Raw genomic sequence first — 25,051 nt, 5'->3', positions numbered from 1 at the left:
GAAAATGACATATTCTTTAGAAAATGGAACTTAGTTTGTTCAAGAGGCACTCAGAGCAAAGAAGCAGAGAGAACATAAATCAACGGCAGTATAATAAATTAAAAGTCTACCTGGCATGCTGAGTTAAATGGACTTAAAAAGAAGTAAAATTTGGAAATGAAAAACCGCATTGGAAAAGGTGATACAGGAAGGTTTCAGTTACTTATTGAGGATGGTCAGCTTGGTCCTTCATCAAAGACATACCACAGTGGCATATGGCTGCACAAAAGCCTCCCCTGCAAAGGGAGGTTTCATCCAAGAGGCAAAATCAGAAATGAGCATTTCCCAAAGCTCCATCATTGCCATTGGTTGGTGATATTGTGATCTCTTGGTGGCTCCTCTACTGTAGATCTGTGTCTGCTACACTAACTCTTACTTTGGGTCAGTTACTCTCAGATGCATGGCGATGTGAGGTTAATGGGCTCAATCAGCATTGCCTGAGAAGTGATTGCACATTGGATGTTTGGTTCTCCAATTGAGCGCAATGGTTGCATGGCTAAAGAACATATAGCTGCAGAAGAATTTGTAGGAACTAAACAAACATGTGAATGGTCTGTATAGTTCAGTTCTGAACATATTTATGCAGAAACCAGTCCTACAGGTTTATAATTTATTCCAATCACATAATGAGGTCATGGTCTTTTTTTTGGTGCAGAAATTGCAGTCTTGGAATTAGCCCATTATATCCATTGCTCTCCTGTACGTTCCTGCAGGAGCTTGCTAGTGTTGGGCATTAACCATGATATTATTGTTCCATAACAACTGAACACTGGTTCTGACATCTATCTTCCTCCTGCCCCCTGCTCCTGGTAGTCTGGTTTCCTTAAATTTTAAAATGCTATATTTTAAATATGCATTTATTAGTGCTACATTTATTCAAATGTCAGAGTATGGCTGGGGAGATCCACTTTTATATCCATCCTCAACCATGATGCTCCCTGAGCAATGTTGGGCCAGCCACTCTCAGACTAATATACTTCACAGGATTGTTCTGAAGATAAAAGCATTTACATTCACCCTCTTTTTTGTTTATTCATTTCAAAAGCAAAATCAGTCTTATTCTGTAGTATTGATGTTCATGACTGTACTAGTCACGACCAATCTGAGCTGTGCACAGCTTGCTTCTGCCATACTGTGTAACAATATGGCAGAATAATATGGTTAATCATTCAGTCTGTGGGTGGAATGTGTGGAAAATGGTGGATGCTTCCTGTGCCTTTTCCATAGAGTCGTTGCCATGGAATATTTTAACATGTTCCTTTTTGTGGCATTTGAACTTATCTTCCGTATTGCATTGTGGGAAGAAGCTTACCTCAATATAACTCAGGGATCAGTGGCAATATCCATAAAAGAGGCACATTTAAAACTTTTTGAGAGCTAGTTCAGTGGTGAAGAATGCTACCTTTGTACTATTTGATTGGTAGAAGAGAATTTGAGGGAAACTTCATTTGTGTTTGCTTGTCTGCTTAAGACCTGCCATAGACATGTAGCATATGGTATAGTCCTCCTCACATGTACCACCACTCAGACGCACGAGGTACTCCCTTGTTTAAAAGCACTCTCAAGCCACAGTCTCCTTTGAAGCCTTCTGCCTGATATGTCAGCTCTCTACCTGAAGGGAGGCTTTGATAAGTGGTTATTTTCAAATATGAGCCCATAATACATGATAGGGCTATACCTTATGCTCTGGTATTGACAGAAGAAAGAAAGGGAGGCATATATAACAGAGTTAGGATGATCATACGCAAGGGTCATTTTTGTAGAAAAATAGGTGGTGGAGCTCATTAGTATAACTCATTAGCATATGTTGTCCCCCCCACAACAGCCAAAAGCAACCCAATGCAAGAAAGGAGAGCACCGGGTGAGCGAGGCCTGTTTGGGCTGGCTGGAGATCCAGCCAGCCAAGCAAGCCTTACTCTCCTGAGCCCCCCCTCCACAGTCAAAAGGCCAGCAAGCCACCCGCTGCCCAAAATCACATAAGAAGTGGAGAAAGGATGGCATGGGCTTCTCCAGCGGTTAATGAGGGCTGCTGGGGGTATGGCAAAGCCCCTGGTGGCTGGCTGGCTGCCTGTTCTCCTAATCCAGAGATTGTTATGCAGCTGCACCTACTATTCCGTGGACAAGGTAGGTAGGTGGGGAGGAGGGAGGGACCGTCAGAAAGGTTCAGGAGCTGCACTCCTGTGAACTCCTGCTGAATCTGATGCCTGAACATATGGCACCTGGGATAGGAGCTCTGTACTTTTAAATATTTGGAGTCAGGTAGTAGATCTCCTGGAGTGGCTGTATCTAAGTATGCATTGAGGTGTACATCTATCCCAGTGGTAATCTCAGGTACTGCCTTAAAGCATTTCAATTCCAATAAAACGAATAGTATCAACGATCCCCAGTGAATACAAAACAATAAACTAAAATTACTCCATTCTGCTGTAATTGAGGCCACTAATGAATATCTTACAGCACTTGCAAAAAGATGCCTCTACCAGTCTGCAAATTTTGATGGCTCTTTGAAATGATTGCCGGATGGATTTTCCAATCTCAGCCAAAGTAGTCTCATGTCCTGGTATGTTTCTTCCTGCCAGCTAAGTTGTGTTTTTCTACTCCCATTAGCCTGAAACCTATTTGACTGCGCTTTAAAGCGTAAAGTACCTAGGCTAATGCTGCTGCTTATTCTACAGCAAATCAATGCAGAGATCAAATGAGTGGCTGGAAGGAAAGGAACAGGCTAGCTAGAATGAGAATTATAAAATTATGAGTGGCCTGCAGAATTATGATTGTATCACACATAACAATGTTTATTGGCTCATTCAGTTAAGACTTAAAAAAGCCCCTGCTGTTCTTCAATGGAGCAACTAATAATGACACTTAAAAATCTATTTGCTTTGATTATGTTGCAGTGTTCTTTCTAGAGGGTAGGTCTTTCAATTACAGCTAAAGAAAGCCAGTTTGGTGTAGTGGTTAAATCCACTTGCAGCTGCTGGAATGGCCTTGGGTCAGCCATAGCTTGTTCAGAGCTGTCCTTGAAAGGGCAGCTTCTGGAAGAGCTCTCTCAGCCCCACCTACCTCACAGGGTATCTGTTGTGGGGAGGAAGGTACTGTAAGCAGCTCTGAGACTCTGAGATTCAGAGTGAAGGGCAAGGTATAAATCTAATTATTTCTTCTTTTTCTTCTTCTTCTTCTTCTTCTTCTTCTTCTTCTTCTTCTTCTTCTTCTTCTTCTTCTTCTTCTTCTTCTTCTTCTTCTTCTTCTTCTTCTTCTTCATGCAGTCTCCAGATTCATCGTATTTCTGACTTCCTGTTACCTGAAGACACCCAGAAAAGGAGGGGTGCTGCCTTCATGCCCTGCTTTTTGGACTTTCACATTTACAAATCTTTAGCTGGCTATTCTTGGAAATAGGATACCAGACTAGATGGATCTTTGATTTGACCTATCAGAACTCTTGCTGCTTTCTTATTCAGAATGGATAGAACCTGCATTTGGTGGGTGGGGGCTGCAGGCCAACACATTAATTTTTGGGGGAAATATTGAGTTGCAGATAAGAGAATGCTCATGGTACTCTAATCATGTGCACATTCCTTTGCAGTACCCTCCCCCCCCCCCCTTGGATTTTCTATGCCTATAAAAATACACCATCACCTGGATCAAAAGTTTGAAGGTGGAGTGGCTGGGAACAAGAAACTGAAATCTATGATGCATTGAAAAACTGGAGGTCCTGTGACAGTGCTGTATACAAAATGAGGGCAGGATTTTGAAGAATTCAGAACGGCCTCAAAGTGGGGATGGTGAAAGCCTGTTCAGTATCTATGCAGAAGCAGCCCTGCCATAGAGATACTGATCAGCACCAGGACGTAAGTATTTATGGAGGATGTGAAGAGTGAGTAGACCATCACAAGATCAGATGTTACATCAGTCCCGCAAGAGTTGTAGAATGCTATGCAAGCTGAGCTGAAACTTCGATCAAATGTTCAGACTTTGGTGTTAGATCACGGTTTTGTTCAATATCCATCCATTGATGTGATAGCCCAATGCAGGGCTTTTTTTTCTGGAAAAAGAAGTGCCGGAATTCTCAAGAGCGAAATGAAGAAGAAACATGGGGGAGCCCTTCATGGACTTTTAAACAATTTTTGAGAATTTTATTTCCACAAAGAGGTTCCAGGACTCTGTTTTACTATGTTCCCCCAGAAAAAAAGCCCTGTTACAGTGTGAATCTACAGACAAATTTACTACTTAATTTGCATTTAAAGCCTTTGAGAACACAACCAACACTCAAGTGTTCAGTGAAAATTAAAATCAAAGCAAAAGCTTCTGGATCCCTGCAGATTTATGCCTCCCAGCATTGAACACTGCGCATGTTCAGAGTATAATCTCTAGCAGGGGTCGTTTTGTAGAAAAAAAGGTGGTGGAGCTCATCCAGGGATTGTTATGCAGCTGCACCTACTATTCAATGGACAAGGTGGGAAGGAGGAGGTGGAACTCTCAGAAAGGTTCAGGAGCTGTGCTCCTGTGAGCGCTCACTGAATTCGAGGTCTGATCTCTAGAAAGCAAGGCAACACATCCCTTTGGAAGTTACATCCCCAAGTGTGGAGGGCCTGTTTCCTAACTGGGATGTATGAGGCCTTGTTGGCATCACTACTTTCTAGTTAAGAGCTAATACTCTGCACAAGAGTAACACCTTCTTAGTTCTTTTTTGACCAGGCAAACATGTTTTGTGGGGCTAGGCTGATAAAACTTTGGTTATCTTAAGTCCAGCCTGTCTCAGTACCTCCTACACTTAGATAGCCAAATACATCTGAAGGGTTTTGTTAAATACTGGGTTTAGTGCATGAGGAGGCTCTTGTGTAGTGATTAAAGCCCTTTATTAGTGAGTCAGCATGTCTACTAAGTGACTGCAAACTACTGCTAAACACCAGAACATGCGGCAATATATACAGTTGGGGCAGGAGAAACCCAGCCAAGAAGCAGAACCCCTCCTGTGATTTTGCCCTTTTTGAATCCTTCATTAGAATATGCATCCTCATTGGCAGATCCTAGGATCCTCTGATACTGCCTCCTGATTGGCTGGTTTGAATTATGCAGTCAATCAGGATGCAGATCTTTGGGTCCTATCAGTCTACTGTGTTGCGCCTCAAGCTCAGGACACTATACCCAACATCTCCAGGCATGCCTTCACATACGTAACAGGTTTCTTGTCTCAGTCAATGAGCCTTTTAGTTAAACTGGGTCACTTTTTTTACAAAAATTAATAAAACAACTTTAATCAGGATCCATGTAGGAGTCTGGATGGTTCTCACCTCACGCAAAATTAACCTAGCTGTTTCAATGAGAGGTCCAGGGAGGTTAAAGGAAAACCACCACCACCCCAAGTCGCATTTAGAAAGCATTGGTGCTTAGGAATTATTCTTGGATCCACATTTCCAAATAATATTTATTCACTTTATTTATATCCCCCTCTCTCACAGTGTCTTACTTCAGTCTTTTCTCCCCTGTTTTATCCTCACAACAACCTTGAGAGTGTGGGACTGTCTGAAGGTCACCCAAAAAGGTGGTACAGTAGAACAGTGGGGATTTGAACGTGGATCTCCCAACACTTTAACCACTACATCACCCTGGCTTTTGGATATAAGAAGTATCGGAATTGCACATTATGTCCCAAGGAGTAGCTAACATCTCCTGGAATAAGCAATATTTTCTTAACTACCCAAATCCATTAAAACAAAAAACTCCTGGCAGTTCTGGGAAGTTTTCCCACTGCAGAAAGCTCTGGGGAAATATTGGGAATCTTAGGCTGCGCTCTTGTTTGTTATGCAGTGTTTTCAGTTGGGTAGACACTGGAATCATGCCTAGAACGTTTTCCTTTGTATTTGATCAACCTCCAAAAGTTAGATCTTGAACAGAGGTTATTTTTAACTGTTGTATTGTCATAAATGTAAGGGAATGGTCAGAATTATATGAGGGTTCTGATCATCCTCAGGGCTGATTTCAAACAATCTTTTGCTTTTGCACCTGTTGGATGAATACTACATGTTTTTTGTCTTTTTAATTGAAGAAGAAGAAGATATTGGATTTGTATCCCGCCCTATACTCTGAATCTCAGAGTCGCAGAGCAGTCACAATCTCCTTTACTTCCCACCCCCACAACAGACACCCTGTGGTAGGTGAGGCTGAGAGAGCTATGGCTGACCCAAGGCCATTCCAGCAGGTGCAAGTGGAGGAGTGGGGAATCAAACCTGGTTCTCCCAGGTAAGAGTCAGAACATTTAATCATTACACCAAACTGGCTTTCAGTAATTGAATATAATCATACTGTGACATGCATTAGAATTATACATGCTGAACTGATTGTGAGAATGACCAAACCCATATTAAGATCACAATAGAATGGACATTGTTCAACTTCTTTTAAAAAGATTCTTAGAACATATTTGGTGGTAGTCTGGGAACAGAACCATATGGTACACAAATCTGTTTCAGCGTGTCACATCCACTAATACTTGATTTTTTTTTAAAAAAAATACTTCTTGGATGGATCACAGCATGTAAAAATTGGTTGAGTTGAATTAGACTCTGTTCTTTTAAAAGAACGTCAGGCTGTATATTAAATGGGAACAGTGGCTCAACAGAAGACATTATTCCTGTGAATCATGTAACTATGGTATAGAACCATCTAATCAACAACTGACACTTGGAGAGATAGTGATCTTATAAGGGGAACCCCCCCTAGTTTTCATTCAAGTACCCCACCCATGCAATTATGATGTATATAATGTTGTTGGGGGGAGGGCTGAGAGAATACTGCCACACCCAGCACCCCTGTCACCCATCACTTGTTGGGGAAGAGGAGAAACCAAGCCTTTTGGCTGAGAGCTGGACTAGACACTATGGCAGCCACAGGTCCAACCTATGGCCACCACAGCCATTTTAGAGGCGATTCTGGTCATTTAAAAATCCCAGCATGGGGGCAGATCATGAGATCATCTTCCCCTCCACACCTTTTAAAGCACCAAAAACAGCTATGTGTGGGCTGTTTTGGCCCTTGTAAAGACATGGGGGAACAAGCTCTCCTGATCTCCCCATGCTGTGGGACTGATCAGGATCGGTCCCCCGGGCCTAACAGCATTTGTTAAATGGCTCAAATTCTTTCCAAAATGGTGTCACTGAGCATGGGTTGGAATTGTGGCCACTGTTTATGTCTAGTTTGACTCTGACTTTCTCTCCTCCAGGTTGCAAATGACAATTCTCAAGAACTGTTTAACTATTCAGAAATGAGACCTTTCAGGCAAATGCCTGGCAAATACTCAAGTATAATAGCTATTAATTGTCATAGCATATGAGATAATACCCCATCCATACCTAAGCTGGCAATACATTTGGGACTAATACATTGGCTCAGTTAGACTGTAATGTTTCAGACTATAGTTGACAAATAATCTCCCAATCAACAATACTATGGTTGAAAAAAAAATCTCTTTCTCTCGCTCTCTTCTATCTACCATCTGTCGGTGTTTAGCAATATGGTATGCATCTGATTAATTGCTCTAGCCCATGGGCTGGATCTAAACACATCCCCACTGATTGTCACAAAGGCTGTGTTAAGGATGGGACCTTCATGGACAAAAACCCTGTATGATCTGTGGTGTATTAAAGAGAGGGACTTGGTGCTATTGAGTGAAAAAGTCAGTTGCATTCAATCCCATGAAAATCTTTTAGTGTTCAAAGTGCCCGCCCCCTCACACAAACTAATATTCTCAGGCTGCAAAGAGCAATCTATTTATTTTGCAGGGGGATGGACTAGATGATCCTGGAGATCCCTCCCAACTTTATGATTCTGTGATTCCCACCAGTGATTGTAATCTGCAGTCTTACAGTGTGATTCTCAAAAATGTTATTTCAAATAGGTCCCATCTTCCTTAGAGTTTTGGTGAGCCTTATTCAAAATGCCACCCTCATTTTTACTCCTGCCTGTGTCAATCAAATAAAATTTGGGAGCTCTCAATAATGTTTTAAAACAGAGCTGGCCAATTTGGATTGCCAAAATTTCATGAAGGCCAATACTTTATTTTACTCTAATGTTTTATTAGTCTAGGTAGTCTGGTAACACAACGACAGAGCTTGAAGATAATTCTGTCTCTTCATGGTTATATGGACATGATTTTGTATTGGCTACCTAAAAGTATCACAGTTTGAAATGTCACTGTTGTTTAACACTCTTCAATATTCTGCTACCAGGCAATATTCCCTCTAAACTGCAGAGTCCTGTGAGCAAAAATTCTACGTTGTGAGCTACTGGCATTAAAGTTGTGAGCTACTACATGAATTAGTGTGCTCTGAGCTGAGACAAAAATGTTTGAGCTGGAGGCTAAAAATCTGTGAGCTAGCTCATGCTAACTCAGTTTAGAGGGAACACTGCTACCAGGTAAGATTATGCTAGAATCTGACTTTAGTTCCAAAAGAGATTCCCAAAGCTTATGCCCATTGACCTGTTCCCAGAAGAGTAGAGAAAACCCATGATTCCTGTCAGCTGGATTTCTTTTAGGTACAACAAGTCAGGGAGGAGAGACAGATAAAATGGGATTGGAACATCCTGCTCTGGTTATGCTTGAAAACACAATCCCTATGAAATAATTGGTATGGAAAGAAGGAGGGGAGCCCCAAGATCCGCTTCAGGTTAGAAAAGAGGCAAAAATAATCAAATTTTCAAAAAATGAGAACTAAGAAAGAAAGATACAGGAGAAATGCAATGATTTACCAGTGGCTGTCAACCGGTCCCTCCTCTGAAGATCCACCACAGTGACACAAGGCTGTACAAAAACCCATCACCACCTCCTGGCAGAGACAGAGGCCCTTGATACACATTCTATGTAGGAAGAGAGAGATGTCATTGGGACTACAACTATTACATTTTCTCCAAGGAATCATTTTCCATTCCCAAAGAATTTGTAAACATAAACAATATACTGACCTGGCTACTCTCTGGTACCAGAAGATGAAAGTCCTGTTAGCTCTTCCTAAGAATATCACGCACCACATTCTTACCTGACTCTGATCCAGCTCCATTAGGGACTGGCAGGTTCCTTCTGTGCCCATTTTTCTGAGAAGTCAGAAAAACCTTTCTATTTTCAGCATAGACTGGCTATTGGCTCGGGCACACATTTCAGTGACTGTGCTGCTCCATGGAGATTGTTCCCAAGACCAGCCATGTTGGAACGCCGCTTGCAGTTTCAGCTTCTTATTGCTTACTACATCCCATTGCACAGCCTCCATTTTTCACTGGAGGCAGCAAGCTGGATGAAATCCTAGCATGGGAAGAGGATCATAGCATGAGAAGTATAGGATAACCACAGATTTTGTGCCAGTGGTTTATCTAGGCTAGTGGATATAGAATAAGTTTCTGACATGAAAACACACATGTGAATGTGCGGGCAATAAAGCTTTTTGTCTGCTCAGTTTCTTGGAGATAAAACCCAAAGCACTGGACCATTCCTTTGACTGTAAAGGTGAACTTCCTCAATCAGATGCTGGTAGGTCTGAACAGATCAATTTGACTGTCTTGTAGTGGTCTTACTGATTTATCTCAGGACGAGTTACCATTAGCCATGCTGTGTCTATGAATGTGTCATCTCCTTTTCTTGCTATGAAACTTATGCTTCTGCTGGATAGACTTTTGCTGTAGCTTCTGTAGAGGCAGGTTTCTTCTGTATTGTCTGTCTTATGCCTGTCTTTTTACAGCCCGTGGACTTTTCTATCCATGTGTATTCTGATCACAGTTTGCGCTGCATCAATGATATGCCATCCACCACAGACAGGAACCATAACAGCTAACAACTACTGAGAGGCTTAATTCCGATTCTGCTGTATCCAGATGACTTAAATACACATATTTCCCCAGGCTAGGATGATGCATGTTATTGAGAGCAGTTCCCACAACAAGGTTCACTGTGTAAATCCCATCTTTGATAAACCCAGGACTAACTTCTGAACTAAAAGCTATGATGACTGGTGGAAATGACCTCTATATGATGGGCTACCTTGACCTGGATGGCCCAATCTCATCAGATCTCTTAAACAGAGCAGAGTTTGCTCTTGCTAGTACTTCCACCATGGAAGGCCAAGGTTACTATGCAGAGGCAGGCAATGGCAAACCGTCTTTTGCCTTGAAAATTCTACAAGGTGGCCATAGCCTGCAACTTGACAGCACTTTGCACTCTGATGGGTAATTTCCTACCATGGCCACAGTATGCCGTACTGGCCATCATTCTAGAGCTGCCAATCCCTAGTTGAGGGTAGGGGATCCCCTGGTTTGGAGGCCCTCCCCCTGCTTCAGGGTCATCAGAAAGTGGGGGCAAGGGAAAATGTCTGCTGGGCACTCCATTATACTTTATGGAGACAGATTCCCATAGAGTATAATGAAGAATTGATCTGTGGGTATCTGGGGCTCATGGGGGGACTGTTTTTTGAGGTAGAGGCACCAAATTTTCAGCATAGCATCCGGTGTCTCTCCTCAACCCCCCCCCCTAAGTTTCAAAGAGATTGGACTGGGGGGTTCAATTCTATGAACCCCAAAAGAAGGTGCCCTATGCCTCATTATTTCCAAATGGAGGGAAGGTATTTAAAAGGTGTGTGGTCCCTTTAAATGTGATTGCCAGAACTCCCTTCAGAGTTCAGTCATGCTTGTCACACCCTTGCTCCCAGCTCTACCCCCAAAGTCTCCTGGCTCCACCCCCAAAGTCCCCAGATATTTCTTGAGTTGGACTTGGCAACTCTGCATCATTCTGTAACTCAGCATGTAGAGCTTCCACTACACTAGGACACTAGCATCATCCGAATTTTGAAAGTACAGCACTGCTGAAAAAAGACTACTATGTGACAGAAGGAGGTTGCTGTATGATTGACTGCCTTTTGCTGCACTTTCCAGCAGTATGCTTTAAGACCTTTATAGCAGTTCAACTCAAATGGCTGCTTACTGTGTAAAATGATACTGAGCTAGATGAACCATGAGTCTGATCCTGAAGGAGATTTCTTATGGTTTTTACACTTTTAAGCATCCCAGTTGCACAGTGCTATGCTCCCTATCCTTGGGTTGCCAGCCTCCAGGTAGGGCCTGGATATCTCCTGGAATTATAACTGATTTCCAGATTATAGAGATAAATTCTCCTGGAGGAAATGGCAGCTGCAGAGGGCAAACTCTCTGGCATCATATCCCTGCTGAACTCCCTCCTTTCCCCTCCCCAAAGCTCACCCTCTCCAGGCTCCACCCCCAAATCTCCAGGCTCCACCCCCAAATCACCAGGAATTTCTCAACCTACAGTTGGCAACCTTACCCCATCCCCACCACCCTTTCATCCCTGCTCCTCCCACCTGTCTTGAATGCAATATGACATTTGTAATTAAGTGCTCCAGGTATAATTGTGTGGGCTTTGCACATTTACACGGGTTCCAGGTAACTAAAGCCTTATGAGAAGATAAAAATTACTTTTGGATCCCTCCCCCACACTCTGTCATGCTTATTTCACAGACATAAGGAAGTTAATATTGGAAGGGTAATGAAGTGTCGATATTTCCTGTACCATTTCCGCCCCCCCCCCATTTTCTGTGGAATACTCTATGCTTCTTTAGGAGCAGATGATCCAATCTGTTTTCTAGGAAATAAGATGGGACATATTGCCATGGACTCATGATAAACGGCATGGGACATATAGGCTAGCAACCATAGCACCGTTTTCTAGTTCCTTATTTATCTTCTCTGATAAGGTTAATACTGGAATGGAATCAGACATGAGGAAGCAGTGATCAGTTCAGGAACAGGGACAATGCAATCTTAAGGGCACTTTCCTGGGAGTAAGCCCCACTTAATAAACATGAGCAGGATTCTGAGTAGAGCTGCTTCAGTTTGCTCTCGTAGAGTGCTAGCAAGAGGAGCTTCTGTTCAGCTTTTGTTATATATTCACTTTTAAAATATATATCAGACTTTTCTCCCCAATTGTGACCCAATGCTGCTTACATACTTATCTTCTTCTTCATTGCATTCTCACAACTGCCCTATGAGGTAGGCTGGAATGTTTTTTATTAACAGGAAACATTGGGCCCCCATCATTCAATGACTGCATTGTCTATTTCAGTAGCCCCAAATGTGGACAGAGTTATCTCTGTAGTCTGAATCCATAGAGTTGATTCATTAATCAAATTTATCAACTCTGAGATAGTTTTGACCAACAACCAAGCAAATTATGAAGTCCTTCATTCACTCTGATTTTATTAAGTTGTCTAAGAAATAGCTAGTTTCCACATATTTTCATACAGAAATGAGCCACAGGAACCATTGCTTAAGAATTTGGATTATCCCATTTCCCTTAAGATTGGTGTTGGTGCAGAAATGATCTTAGCATACAAAAGTGACATGATCAAGCATTGTCTTCTTTTATTGACTAAAAGAGGTCAGCTAACAATTGTTTTTAAAATTTCCACTAGAGAAAATCTATACAGAGACAGCAAAATTGCATGATTCTGGTTTTATTATTCATTAGAACTAACAAACGTGCCTATGAAGCTGGGGGGAAAGGGAAAGTGTGTGAAAATTGTGGGGAGTACAGAAGAAAAAGTTGGGGGGTGGGGCAAGAGAGAAAGAGCCAGTTGCACAGTCCATCTGATGTTTTTCTCCTTACACAGCTGAGATCCAGACACAGCAAAGCTCTGTGGGCAGGAGAGGGTTAAGGACATTGTGAATGGCTCACACTCTTCACGTAGTCGGACCTTTCATGCGTCACCTTGCAGGAGAAACTCTGATGACTTTCCCATTTTGCAGGATCCACCATCAGGTAACTGCTGGCCATGTACTTGTCGTTGTGCTTAATTGGCTTGGTCGTCTCCACACCGGTAGAGATAGTGGTGCCATCAGCCTCCCAGGTGACTGTGATGGCAGGTGGATGGAAGTCTTGCATCAAACAGACCAGGGTGGCCTTGTTTTTGCTCTCCTTCTCTTCTGTGGATGGAGGGAAGAGGTGCACTATGGGCGGGGATGGTGGCTGACCTGTAGGGAAGATTGGAGAGCATTAGCTGTGTGAGCCTGTTATAGCCAAAGGGAGGGAGCATAAGAACTTAAGGAGAGCCCTGCTGAATAGGACTAGTTATTCATTTAATCTAGCATCTTCTTTCTCTCACTAATGTATCAGTTGCCTTGCAGACAGGGCACTGAGGACATCACCCTCCCCCAATATTGACTGGGCCTCTTTTAAGATTTATTGTGGTAGAAGCTTTCATTGGGCACAAACCTGATACCACCAAAACTACAGGGAATCTCCTAGAACTCTCAGCTGCTGACCTGAAACTATTTTCCCCACAAATGTGCTTGAGAGTGAGACCTCAGTATGTTACAACATTCATACACTTATGATTACATTGTTTTGCTTGGTTGTCTCCACCCCGGTAGAGACAGGGGTGCCATCAGCCTCCCAGGCAACCCTGATAGCAGATGGATGGAAGTTATCCACCAAACAGACCAGGGTGGCCTTGTTTTTGCTCTCCTTCTCTTCTGTAGATGGAAGGAAGAGGTACACTGTGGGAGGGGATTGTGGCTGACCTGTAAGGAAGATTGGAGAGGGTTAGCTGTGTATGTCTGTTATGGCTAAGTTAGAGGAGGGAACACAAGAAGCTAAGAAGAGCCCTGCTGAATATAACTAGTTATCCATTTAGTCCAGCATCTTATTTCATTCACTCATATATCAAGTGCCCTGCGAGGCCAAGAGACAGGACATCGAGTCATCATCTTTCTCCTGATGTTGCTTGTGCATCTTTTAAGATTTATTGTGATAGAAGATTTCATTGGACACAAACGTGATATCACCAAAACTGCAGGGAATCTTCCAGAATTTTGGGCTGCTGACCTGAAACTTACCTCTTTTTCAACAAAAGCAACTGCTTTTTCAACAAAAGCAAAGGGAGGTCTGAGTACAATATTATAGCATCATGAGCATTTGATTAAATTGTTCAGGACTCAGTTAAGACAAGGATTTTCTTTTAGATTGTATACACTGGAAATCGGTGTGGTATTGTTACCATATCTCTGAGAACTGTGTCAAAATATATGCAGCTTTGGTTTGTATTACTCATGGATGAAACTTGACAGCCTGGATATTCTTTGCCTCTTTTCCCAGTGGTTGGCTGACATCTTGATATTATACAATATAGGAAAGCTACCAGGAAAATCAGGTCTCTTTGTCCTGTAACCCAGTGAGGCGCAAGAGGAGCTGAAAATCTCAGGCAGTAGATTTGAGGCACAATTTCAGGGGAAGAAAAATGGAGGCAAATTTTTCCCAGCAAGGGCCTTGTCTGCTTCTTAATGAGGTCCAAAATTTGCAACTCCCATGTTAGGAGGCCTGCCTACAATCAGCATAATGACTACCAGCTGGGTAGAGGGGTGAAAGAAGAGAGCTAAATAGGATAGGGCAAGGATGGCCAACGGTTGCTCTCCAGATGTTTTTTGCCTACAACTCCCATCAGCCCCAGCCATTGGCCATGCTGGCTGGGGCTGATGGGAGTTGTAGGCAAAAAACTTCTGGAGAGCTACTGTTGGCCATCCCTGGGATAGGGGAAGCGGCAGTGAAGTGTCTAAGGTCACTTCCACATGTGAATCAGCATCCAGCCTCTTGCTGTGGCTAAGAATCAGACTCAAAACAGACAAAACCATATATCTTCATACAGCACATGACTGAGTTCTGGAAACTACTGCCAGTGAACACGCCAATGGCCACTAACTGAAGTGAACACACACATACTCATGAACTCACGAAGCTGCCTTATACTGAATCAGACCCTTGGTCCATCAAAATCAGTTTTGTTCACTCAGACCAGCAGCAGTTCTTCAGGGTCTCAGCAGGCTGAGGTCTTTTACATCACCTCCTACCTGATCCTTTTAATTGGAGATGCTGGCCATTGAACCTGGGACCTTCTGCATGCCAAGCAGATGCTCTGCCAGTGAGCCACAGCAACTGGGCAACTTTGTGGAGGAGAGCTTCCCTCAATGACTAATAGCCACAATGGCTCAGTGGGACGACCTTGTTCAGTGGCAGTATACCTTTGAATGCCAATCATTGCAGGGAGAGGCAGAGGCTGTTGTAGCCTTGAACTTTCCACTGCTTGGGAAATGGGGGATGTGAAACAATGTCTTGCTTTTTGGAAGCTGAGAACTGTAAAACCTCCTAAGCGATGTCAGGTAATTAAAGAAGGACTGGATTTAAGTGTCAGGAAGGTAGATTGTAGTTACAATGGATGTGTTTAATCTGCTTAAACACAACCATTCTGACTGAACTGATACAAAAAGTGTAATCCAGCTAAGTTTAAGCCTCATTAAAGTAATATGTTGCTTTCTATTATCTGTGCCTGTTGAAATTAATAGAATGAATCAGGAAGTAAGAGTTTGATAAAAAAACGCAGAGCCCTCGGAGCTGAACAAGGGGTCCTTGTAGCAGAGGAGTGAAGGGCCACATAATGACAAGTGAAAATTCTCCCACCAAGTCCCCATCCTGGTCTGGTTTTCTGAACCTGAGGACTAGAAGGATACTTGAAAACAATTCAGACTTATCATAGTGCCAAATTGTGTGCCTCAAAGAACCAAAAACTAACCATGACTAATTGGGCTATAAATCCAACCTGTAAAACTTAATGTGAAGTTGCTGTTGATAACACCACACTGTCTAAAGCTCAAAAGGCTTGATCATCTTTGCAAATAAGACTGAAAGATCACAGTGCAGTTTGAGCTTGTGGAAGAAGAGTCTGACTGGCGGCAGTTAGTGGGTGATCCTCTTTAACTCTGTGCCCATAAAAAGGTGACCTGCTGATTTTGTCTGCTTTAAGCCCCGGGCTGGATTAACAATTAGGCCAAGTAGGCACTGGCTTATGGGTCCCCACCCTTTAGGGGCCCTGGGCTAGCTCCCCCCAAACAGTTTTCCTTCAGCTTGCAGCCCTCCCAGCCTGTACATGCAGCCAGCAACTGAGCCACTCTTTGCCCGACTTGCCTTGTGCGGGTGCTGCTGGCATTGTCAAGTTTGCCTCTCTCTCGGCCTCTCCTCCACAGCTTAGTAAAAGGGGCTTTGAGACAGTGCCTTCGGCTTCAGCGGGGGCTGCGGGCAGCAGGGCAGGCGCTCTGACTCTGAGATAATTTACGAGGGTGGCCCCAAGATTTCAACTGCCTAGGGGCCTCCACATGGTTTAATCTGTCTGTGTGTCTGTCTGTCTTTTATGGTATTGAAACAACCCAGTAATGCCATGATGGTGTATGTGGCTGAGGGGAAGAACTAACACCAAAGGCTCCATATTAGCCTGGATGAGATCAACTTCACTCTTCTCTCGCTCCCAATTTAGGATCAGTGCTATCAAAGGTGAATAATCTCTGAAGCAGCAGGGCAACCCTTGAATCCTGACTTCTGCTACATTTGAACATATTGGGGGTGCTGCCGGCCCATGCCTCTGTCTTGCCTGGCCAGTTCAGGAATGCAGCCCCACCCTCCAGGCAAATAACTTATACCCAATGATCACTGACATCAGGACTGCGATCACACTGACTAAATAATGCACTTTCAATTCACTTTCAGTGTACTTTCCAACTGGGTTTTACTGTGTGAACTGGCAAAAACCCAGTTGGAAAGTGCATTGAAAGTGGGTTGAAAGTGCATTATTTAGTGTGTGTGACTGCAGCCTAACTGTCATAGCAAAGGAGATTCCAAAAACCAAAGTCTCCACCTACACCATTGTAGACTGACGCATTGGCCCAGTTTGCAGAAAGGTGGTAAACTTGTGGAGGGATGGTACCACTTCAGACTGTGGGGAATCCTAGGATGGATGAGCTCCCTGCACCCAACAAAAAGATTCAGACACTTCAAAAATATCAAGGGGAAGGCTCCTTTCTTCCTTATATGCCAGTTTTCTATGTGCAGGGACATTTTTATATGATTTCCCCACCAGTAGTCTCAAGTAGTACATCAAGACAAAGATCTATGACTCTACTGAGAAGGAAACCTTTGTTCTGCTAGACAGCCTCCAAGGATTGTTGAACAATTACACTTCCATGAGGAGATAATCATCTCATCATGTCAATATTTGTTCACACAGCCCATCTGTAGACTGCGTGGAGTAGAAAATCATGGCTTTTCTTTCTTTTCAATTAAAAAATCCTGTTTTGACAAACGCAAACAGGAATCCCTCAACTTGTGAGACATTGTAATTGGTAGGCACACCTATTCTGTCTCAGGGAAATACACTCTATGCCTATAGCTCCTTAAATACACAACTAGTACTGCAATATGGATCAGCAGGCTAGAGCCCTCTTGATATGTATCCTCGGATAGATTTTATTTATATTAACCCCTTGAATTTAATGTTTCATAGGCTTTTCTTATTATAGACCATTTCATCAGAAACTGGTAGATATGTTTGTTAATGGCTACAGAGAATGTTTGTCTGCCTGCCTGCCTCTGTCTCTCTATTTCAACCAAGGCTAAAACTTCATGCATTTTCTAGCTATGCTGAATGCCTTCACACATGCTGAACAATGTACTTTCAATCCAATTTCAATGCACTTTGGCAACTGTTTGCGAGTGGATTCTGCAGTGTCATACAGTAAAATCCACTTGAAAAGTGCATTGGAGGTAGATTGCAAGTGCATTATTCAGTGTGTTGAAAGCACCATTTACCTGAGATATTAAGTCGCTATAAGAACTTCTTTTTCGTTGTAGTTTGTTTCTGCCATTGCAGTCTACTAAGGGTACCCCTTTGGAATTTGTTGCTAAACTTTGGATCAGTATATATTGCTGCAATTCACAACCTATTTGTTCTGGTACAGCCCCACTGACTGTGATAAGATTCCTTGCAGGGAATGGGGTCTGACGTTTGTATAGTGTGATTTTCGGAATAATCACTCCAAGTAAATCACTTTTCCAGTTCTCATTTGTGTCATTCAGAATGGCAACATCAACTTTATGTACATCTGAGTCAACCATGGAACATTTTCAGGTTCTCAGTGGTGTTTTTAAAGCAAACTGAGAGCCTGGGTGATGTGGATTGTCCAGTTTTCAAGCAGGTTGATCCTTCATGTTATTCTACCATTCAAATAATCTATAAAGTCTAATGACAGAATTAGGAAACAATCCATATCAACTGGATAAATTTGCCATCCTTACATGATGTTCGATATAGAGAAGTACTACATTTCAAAGTCACTACTCTGGGACACTCTTCAGTATTCTGCCATCAAGAAAACTGATGGCAGAGTCTGAATTTAGCCTCCCCAAAGGGACATTCCAGAGTTTGTTCCCATTGGCTTCTCTCCAGAGAAGGGGGAGAAAAACCTTGATTCTTTTCTGCTGGTTTTCTGATGAATTTGAGGGGTCAGGGAGAAGAGATAAAAAGGAGAAAAGAGGGGTTGAAACATTCTACATTCTAGTCCGGTGATACTGGAAAATTTGGTTCTTACAAAAGAATCAGTGTGGAAACAAGCAGAGAAACCCTGAGGTGCACTTGGAGTAGGAAGAGAAAAGAGGCAAAAATCATCAACATTTTTAAAAAAAAAAAAACAAGTGAGAAGGAATGATTGGGGAGAAATGCAGTGACTTACCAGAGACGGTCAGGGTGGTCCCTCCTCCGAAGACATACCACAGTGACACGAAGCTGTACAAAAACCCAACAGTACCTCCTAACAGAGAGAGGCCCTTGGCACACATTCCATATAGGAAGAGACAACTGTTGCACTTGCTCTGAAGAATCATTTTCCATAGAATCTGTAGTGAATGGAATTCTTAAAAATGATATGGTGGATAAAAGGCTGTTCCTAAGAATGTCAAGCGCCACATTCTTACTTGACTCTGATCTGGCAGCATTAGGGACTGGCATTGTCTTTCGAAGGCCTTTTTGCTAAGAATCCAGAAAAACCTTTCCATTTTCTCTGGGAACCCATCTTGGCTTCTGTCATAGGCATAGACAAGCTAATTGCTCCAGACATTTTCCAGTTGCTGTGCCGCTCCATGGAGATTGTTCCAAAGGCCAGCCATATTGGAAAGCCGCTTGCAAATTCCGCTTCTTATTACTCACAACATCCCATTGCTCAGCATCCATTTTAACTGGAGGGAGCATGCTGAATGAAACCTAGCATGGAAAGTGTATCACCATAGCAGGAGATGTGCAGGATAACTGCCATTTTCATACCAGTGTCTCATCCAAGCTAACAGATACAAAATATGTTTTTGCCAAGAAAACAAACCAATGAATGTGCAGACAGTAAAGCCTTTTATCTGCTTAGATAGTTTCTTATAGATTAAACCTAGAGCACTGGACCATTCCTTTGACTCTAAAGGTGAACTTCCTCATTCAGATTCTGTTAAGTCTGAACTGATCAGTTTGACTGTCTGGTAGGGGTCTTATTGAGAGTCCTTGGACAAGGTACCATAAGTTTTCACCTAGGTGAGCATGGAATTCAGATTGAAATATATGCTTCCAGCATACACGTTTCAGGATAGTATGGGAAATGCTATACCAGGGGGGCCAAACTATGGCTCGGGAGCCACTTGTGGCTCTTTCACACACATTGTGTGGCTCTCAAAGCCCCCTCCCATGCCCTGTCAGCTGGCTTGGAGAATGCATCTAAAATTAAAGTTGCTTTCTTTCTACCTCTCCCTCCCTCCATTCTCCTTCCTTCCTTCCTTCCCTCTAACATCTGATGTTCTTGTCTTGTGACTCGCAAACATCTGATATTTATTCTTTGTGGCTCTCACATTAAGCAAGTTTGGCCACCCCTGCTCTATACTGTGTCTATGGATTGCGTCTTCTTTCCTTGCTGCCATCACTACCAGTGGCAACTAGACACGGCAAGTTAAGGGAACCATTGTATACAGACAGCAAAGCTCTGAATACTGATGGGAGGAGGCAACTGTTGGGGAATTGCTGGCCTCTCTGACCTGTTTGTTGACCTTCCAAGGCAAGTTAGCCAGCCACTATGTGAAACAGGATACAGGACTAGATGGACCATAGGTCTGATCCTGCAGGACACTTCTCATAAGTTTTATGATCTTAAGTGTTCCCATGTCACTGAACTCCCCATCTAGGGTTGCCAACCTTCAGTTGGGACATGGAGATCTTTAGCAATTACAATTCAGCTCCAGCCTACAGAGATCAGTTTGCTGGAGAAAATGACTGTGTTGGAGGATGGATTCCAGGGCTTTTTTGGAACAGGAATGCACAGAAATGCAGTTGCAGCTGGCTTGGTGCCAGGAGGTGTGGCCTAATATGCAAATGAGTTCCTGCTGGTGGACTCTAGGGTTATGACCCACTGATGCCCCTCCCCAAATCCCACCCTTCCCAGGCTCCACCCCAAATTTCTATGAACTTTCCAACCTAGAACTGGCAACCCACTTGCTTTTTATCTCTGATCCTCCAAGGTGTCCTGAATGCAATGTGACTGTTGTAGCTAAGTGTTCCAGGTGTACGTGAGCAGGTTACACAGAGTTCTGCGGTCTCTAGGGGACTACACCTTATGGAAATTATTTCTGGATACATCCCCCAGATTGTGTCATGTTCATTTCACAGACATGTGGAAGTTAATGTTTGCAAAGTAGTTTGGTGGTAACATTTCCTGTACCATTTTTGTCCTGTCCAAAGGAAATACAAAGTTTCTGTGGAATATTTCTTCTTGGAGAATGAAAGTATCCTTTATGTAGCTTGGAGAAATGTGATGTTTTGGCATAAGGAACAAAATGGGTCCTGCCTGTCGTCTCCCATTGTTCCTTTTGAACCAGTGGATGTCACCTATTTTCAAGGAAATAACAGGGCCTTATAGCCATGGATTCATGGTATACAGCATGAGACAAATTGGCTAGCTAGCTGTCATAATGCTGTTTTCTTGCTTCTTATTTATCCTCTCTGTTAAGGCCTAATGCTAGAATGGAGTCACGTATGAGGAAGCAGTTCAGGAACAGTGACAATGCAATCTTAAGGACACTTCCTTGGGAGTAAGCCCCATTAAATGAGTAGTATTCTGAGCAGTCCTGCTTAGGTTCATTGTCTTGGACTTGCTGGGCATTTCCTTTCATTTTGATGCCTTCGGACTGCAATTTTGTGTACTGTGTAGCTTTTTAAATTGCTGGTTGCTTTCTTTCCACTAATGTTTGGATTGCCTTTTTGTTGATGTACATTGCCTCAAGAATATTTGTACTGAGAGGCTAAATAAAAATACCCTCAACTCCTTCCCCTCCCTAACATATAATGAATTCTTTCATGCAACCTGATTCCATCAGGTGCTCCAAGAATTTGCTCTGACCCAACTCTTTAGGCCAATACCTCATTATATTTTTAATACAGAAAGGAATTCTATAAACCATTGCTTAAAAGTTTGGTCACTCCATTTTCCTCCAGATTGGTGTTGATGCAGGAAAAATGATTTTTGCATACAAATGTGACATCATAAAGAATTTTCTTGTTTTATTGACTGACAGAGGTCAACTAACAATCTTTTTTAAAACTGCCACTAAAGAAAATCTATACAGACAGCAAAATTGCATGATTCTGGTTTTATTATTCATTAGAACTAACTAGGATGCCTATGAAGCTGAGGGGATAGGGAAAGTGTGTGAAAATTGTGGGGAGTACAGAAGGAAAAGTGGGGTAGGTGAGGAGGGCGGAGAAAGAGCCAGTTGCACAGCCCCTCTAATGTTTTCCTTCTTACACAACTGCGACCCAGACGCAGCAAATCTCTGTGGCAGGAGAGGGTTAAGGACATTGTGAATGGCTCACACTCTTCACGTAGTCGGACCTTTCATGCGTCACCTTGCAGGAGAAACTCTGATGACTTTCCCACTTTGCAGGATCCACTGTCAGGTAACTGCTAGCCATGTACTTGTCGTTGTGCTTAATCGGCTTGGTTGTCTCCACACTGGTAGAGATAGTGGTGCCATCAGCCTCCCAGGTGACTGTGATGGTAGGTGGATGGAAGTCTTGCATCAAACAGACCAGGGTGGCCTTGTCTTTGCTCTCCTTCTCTTCTGTGGATGGAGGGAAGAGGTGCACTATGGGAGGGGATGCTGGCTGCCTTGTAAGGAAGATAGGAGCGGGTTAGCTGTGTGAGTCTGTGAACAGCAAAGGGAGGTAGCATAAGAACTTGAGGAGAGCCCTGCTAAATAGAACTAGTTATCCATTTAATCCAGCATCTTTCCCTCACTGGCATATTAGTTGCCCAGCATGGCCAACAGAGAGTGCATCAAGTTCACTGCCCTCCCCTGATGTTGGCTGAGCCTCTTTTAAGATTTATTGTGGTAGAAGCTTTCATGGGACACAAACCTAATATTACCAAAACTACAGGAAACCTCCCAGAACCCTCAAGTGCTGACCTGAAACTTATCTGTTTTTCAACAAAAGATCTTGAGCAGGAAACCTCAGTATAATACAGTATTTATCAGTATTTGAATACTTTGTTCAGGCCTCAGTTCAGACAAGGGTGTTGTAATGTACTCTTTGGAAATTTGTATGGTAGTGTTGTGATCACTAAGAACTGAGACAGAATATATGCTGCTTTGGTAGGAATTTTCACAGAACCCGTATATGAAACCTGAGAACATTTGCCATTCTCCCCTCCCCCCAAGTTGGTTGACACCTTGATGTTATATGTTGAATACAAACCTATGAGAAAGATGCTGAAAAAACTGGTTATCATGTAACCCAGTGAGGCACAAGAAGAAGATACTGGATTTTTACCGTGCCCTCTACTCTGAATCTCAGAGCTGCTTACAATACCTTCCTCCCCACAACAGACACCCTGTGAGGTAGGTGGGGCTGAGAGAGCACTCATGGAAGCTGCCCTTTCAAGGACAACTCTGCAAGAACTATGGCTGACTCAAGGCCATTCCAGCAGCTTGAAGTGGAGGAGTTGGAAATCAAACCCGCTTCTCCCGGATAACAGTCAGCGTACTTAACCACTACACCAAAGGAGAGGTGAAAGTCTCAGGTAGCATATTTGGGATGCAAATTCAGGGGAAGAAAAATTGTGGCAAAGTTTATTCCACCTCTGCTCCTTAATGAAGTCTAAAATGTGCAGCCATGACTTTTGGAGAGCTCCTTACAGTCAGCATCATGGGCACCAACAGAGTAAAGGGGCAGAAGATGAGGAAGCTAAACACGAGAAGAGAAAGGACAGAGGAGTGGCTAAGACTACCTCTACATGAGAGAATCAGCTTCCTGCCCCTGGCTGTTGATAAGAACCAGATTTAGGATAGACATGTTTCTTCACACAACACATGACTGAGTTGTGGAAATGACTGCCATTGGATTGTAGGGTTGCTAAGTTCAACTCAAGAAATATCTGGGGACTTTGGGGGTGGAGCCAGGAGCAAAGGTGTGGCAAGCAAAGTTAACTCCAAAGAGAATCCTGGCCATCACATTTAAAGGAACCACACTCAAATGTCTTCCCTCCATTTGGAATAATGAAGAATAGGGGCACCTTCTTTGGGGGCTAATAGAATTGGACCCCCTGGTTCAATCTTTTTGAAACCTAGAAGGTATTTCGGGAAGAGGAACCAGATGCTATGCTTAAAATTTGGTGCATCTACCTCAAAATACAGCCACCTAGAAAAGAATCATTGTGGATACAAAGAGAGAAACCCCAAGGTCCGCTTGGAGTCAGAGGGAGAAAAGAGGCAAAATCATTGAATTTTTGAAAAACGACAAGCAAGAAGGAAAGAATTGGTAGAAATGCAGTGACTTACCACTGACGGTCAGCTGGGTCTCTCCTCCGAAGATCCACCACAGTGACACAAGGCTGTACAAAAAGCCATCTCCACCTCCTGGCAGAGACAGAGGCCCTTGATGCACATTCCATGTAGGATGAGAGATGCCAGTGGGACAACAACTGTTGCATTTTCCATAGAAGGTGTACTGAATGGAATTCTTAAAAATGATATACTGTCCTGGCTTCTTTGGAACTAGAAGATGGAAATCCTATTAGCTGTTCCCAAGAATATCAAGCACCACATTCTTACCTGAATCTCATTGAACCACATTAGGGACTGGCATGGTTATTCTGAGCTCATTTTACTGAGAATCCATTTTCTGGAAGCTCTCTCTCGGTCTTTAACTGGCATAGATGGACTAACTGCTGCGCCATGGAGATTGCTCCAAAGACCATCCATGTTTATAAAGCCATTTGCAGATTCAGCCTGTCATTACTCACTACATCCCATTTTTTGCTGGAGGCAGCATGCTGGAGGAAATCTTAGCATGGGAAGCAGATCATCATAGCACGAGAAGTGTAGGATGACCACAGATTTTGTACCAATGGCTCATCCAGGCTAGTGGATACAGAATGTGTTTATGAGAAGAAACTGCAGAAGGGAAGGTGCAGGCAGTAAAGCATTGCCGCTGCTCAGATAGTTTTCTATACTTTAAACCCAAAGCACTGGACCATTCCTTTGACTGTAAAGGAGAACTTCCTCAATCATATGCTGGGACTGATGGGAGTTGTAGGCAAATAACATCTGGAGAGCTACCGTTGCCCACCCCTGGTATATGACATTTTTGCAATATGGCTAGCTATGTAATGCTGTTCCCCAGGGCTTTTTTTAAGGAGGAACACACAAGAACACAGTTCTGGCTAGCTTGGCATCAGGGGGTGTCGGAGTTTTCTAGAAGAAAAGCCTTGCTGTTTCCTAGCTTCTTATTAATCCTCTCTGTTGAGGCCTTATGCTGGAAGGGAGTCAGGTATGAGGAAGCAGTGGTCAATTCAGGAGCAGTGACAATGTAATCCCACTTTCCTGGGAGTAAACTCCATTAAATAAGCCTGAGTAGGATTTTGAGTAGACCTGCTTAGGGGAATTCTATTAGATTGCTTTCGAGGGAAGTACGGCATGGCTTTCTTTTGTGGTTTTATTTATTCACTTGTGAACGGTGAGCTAGTTTTGACCATGCCTTGTGCAGAGAAGGTGGATAGAGAGAAATGCGGATCCATCTCTCATAAAACCAGTACATAGGGATACTCAAATTAAATCGATTCA

General features: G+C 43.1%; 1 protein-coding gene across 1 annotated transcript; it reads right to left on the bottom strand.

Annotated features, from left to right (window-relative positions):
- Positions 1 to 12,425: 12,425 nt before the first annotated feature.
- Positions 12,426 to 22,010, bottom strand: LOC132579019 (immunoglobulin lambda-like polypeptide 5). Its single transcript, XM_060249154.1, has 3 exons — positions 21,804 to 22,010; positions 18,637 to 18,799; positions 12,426 to 13,059 (listed from the first exon to the last, which is right to left on the bottom strand). Exons 1-3 carry the CDS (start codon positions 22,008 to 22,010, stop codon positions 12,740 to 12,742), a joined length of 690 nt encoding a protein of 229 aa, XP_060105137.1. The 3' UTR covers positions 12,426 to 12,739.
- Between the last annotated feature and the right edge of the window lie 3,041 nt (positions 22,011 to 25,051).

Source organism: Heteronotia binoei, chromosome 11, assembly GCF_032191835.1.
Source record: "Heteronotia binoei isolate CCM8104 ecotype False Entrance Well chromosome 11, APGP_CSIRO_Hbin_v1, whole genome shotgun sequence".
NCBI lineage: Eukaryota > Metazoa > Chordata > Lepidosauria > Squamata > Gekkonidae > Heteronotia > Heteronotia binoei.
Note: the sequence above shows the minus strand (reverse complement) of the source record. Positions and strands in the feature narration are given on the sequence as shown.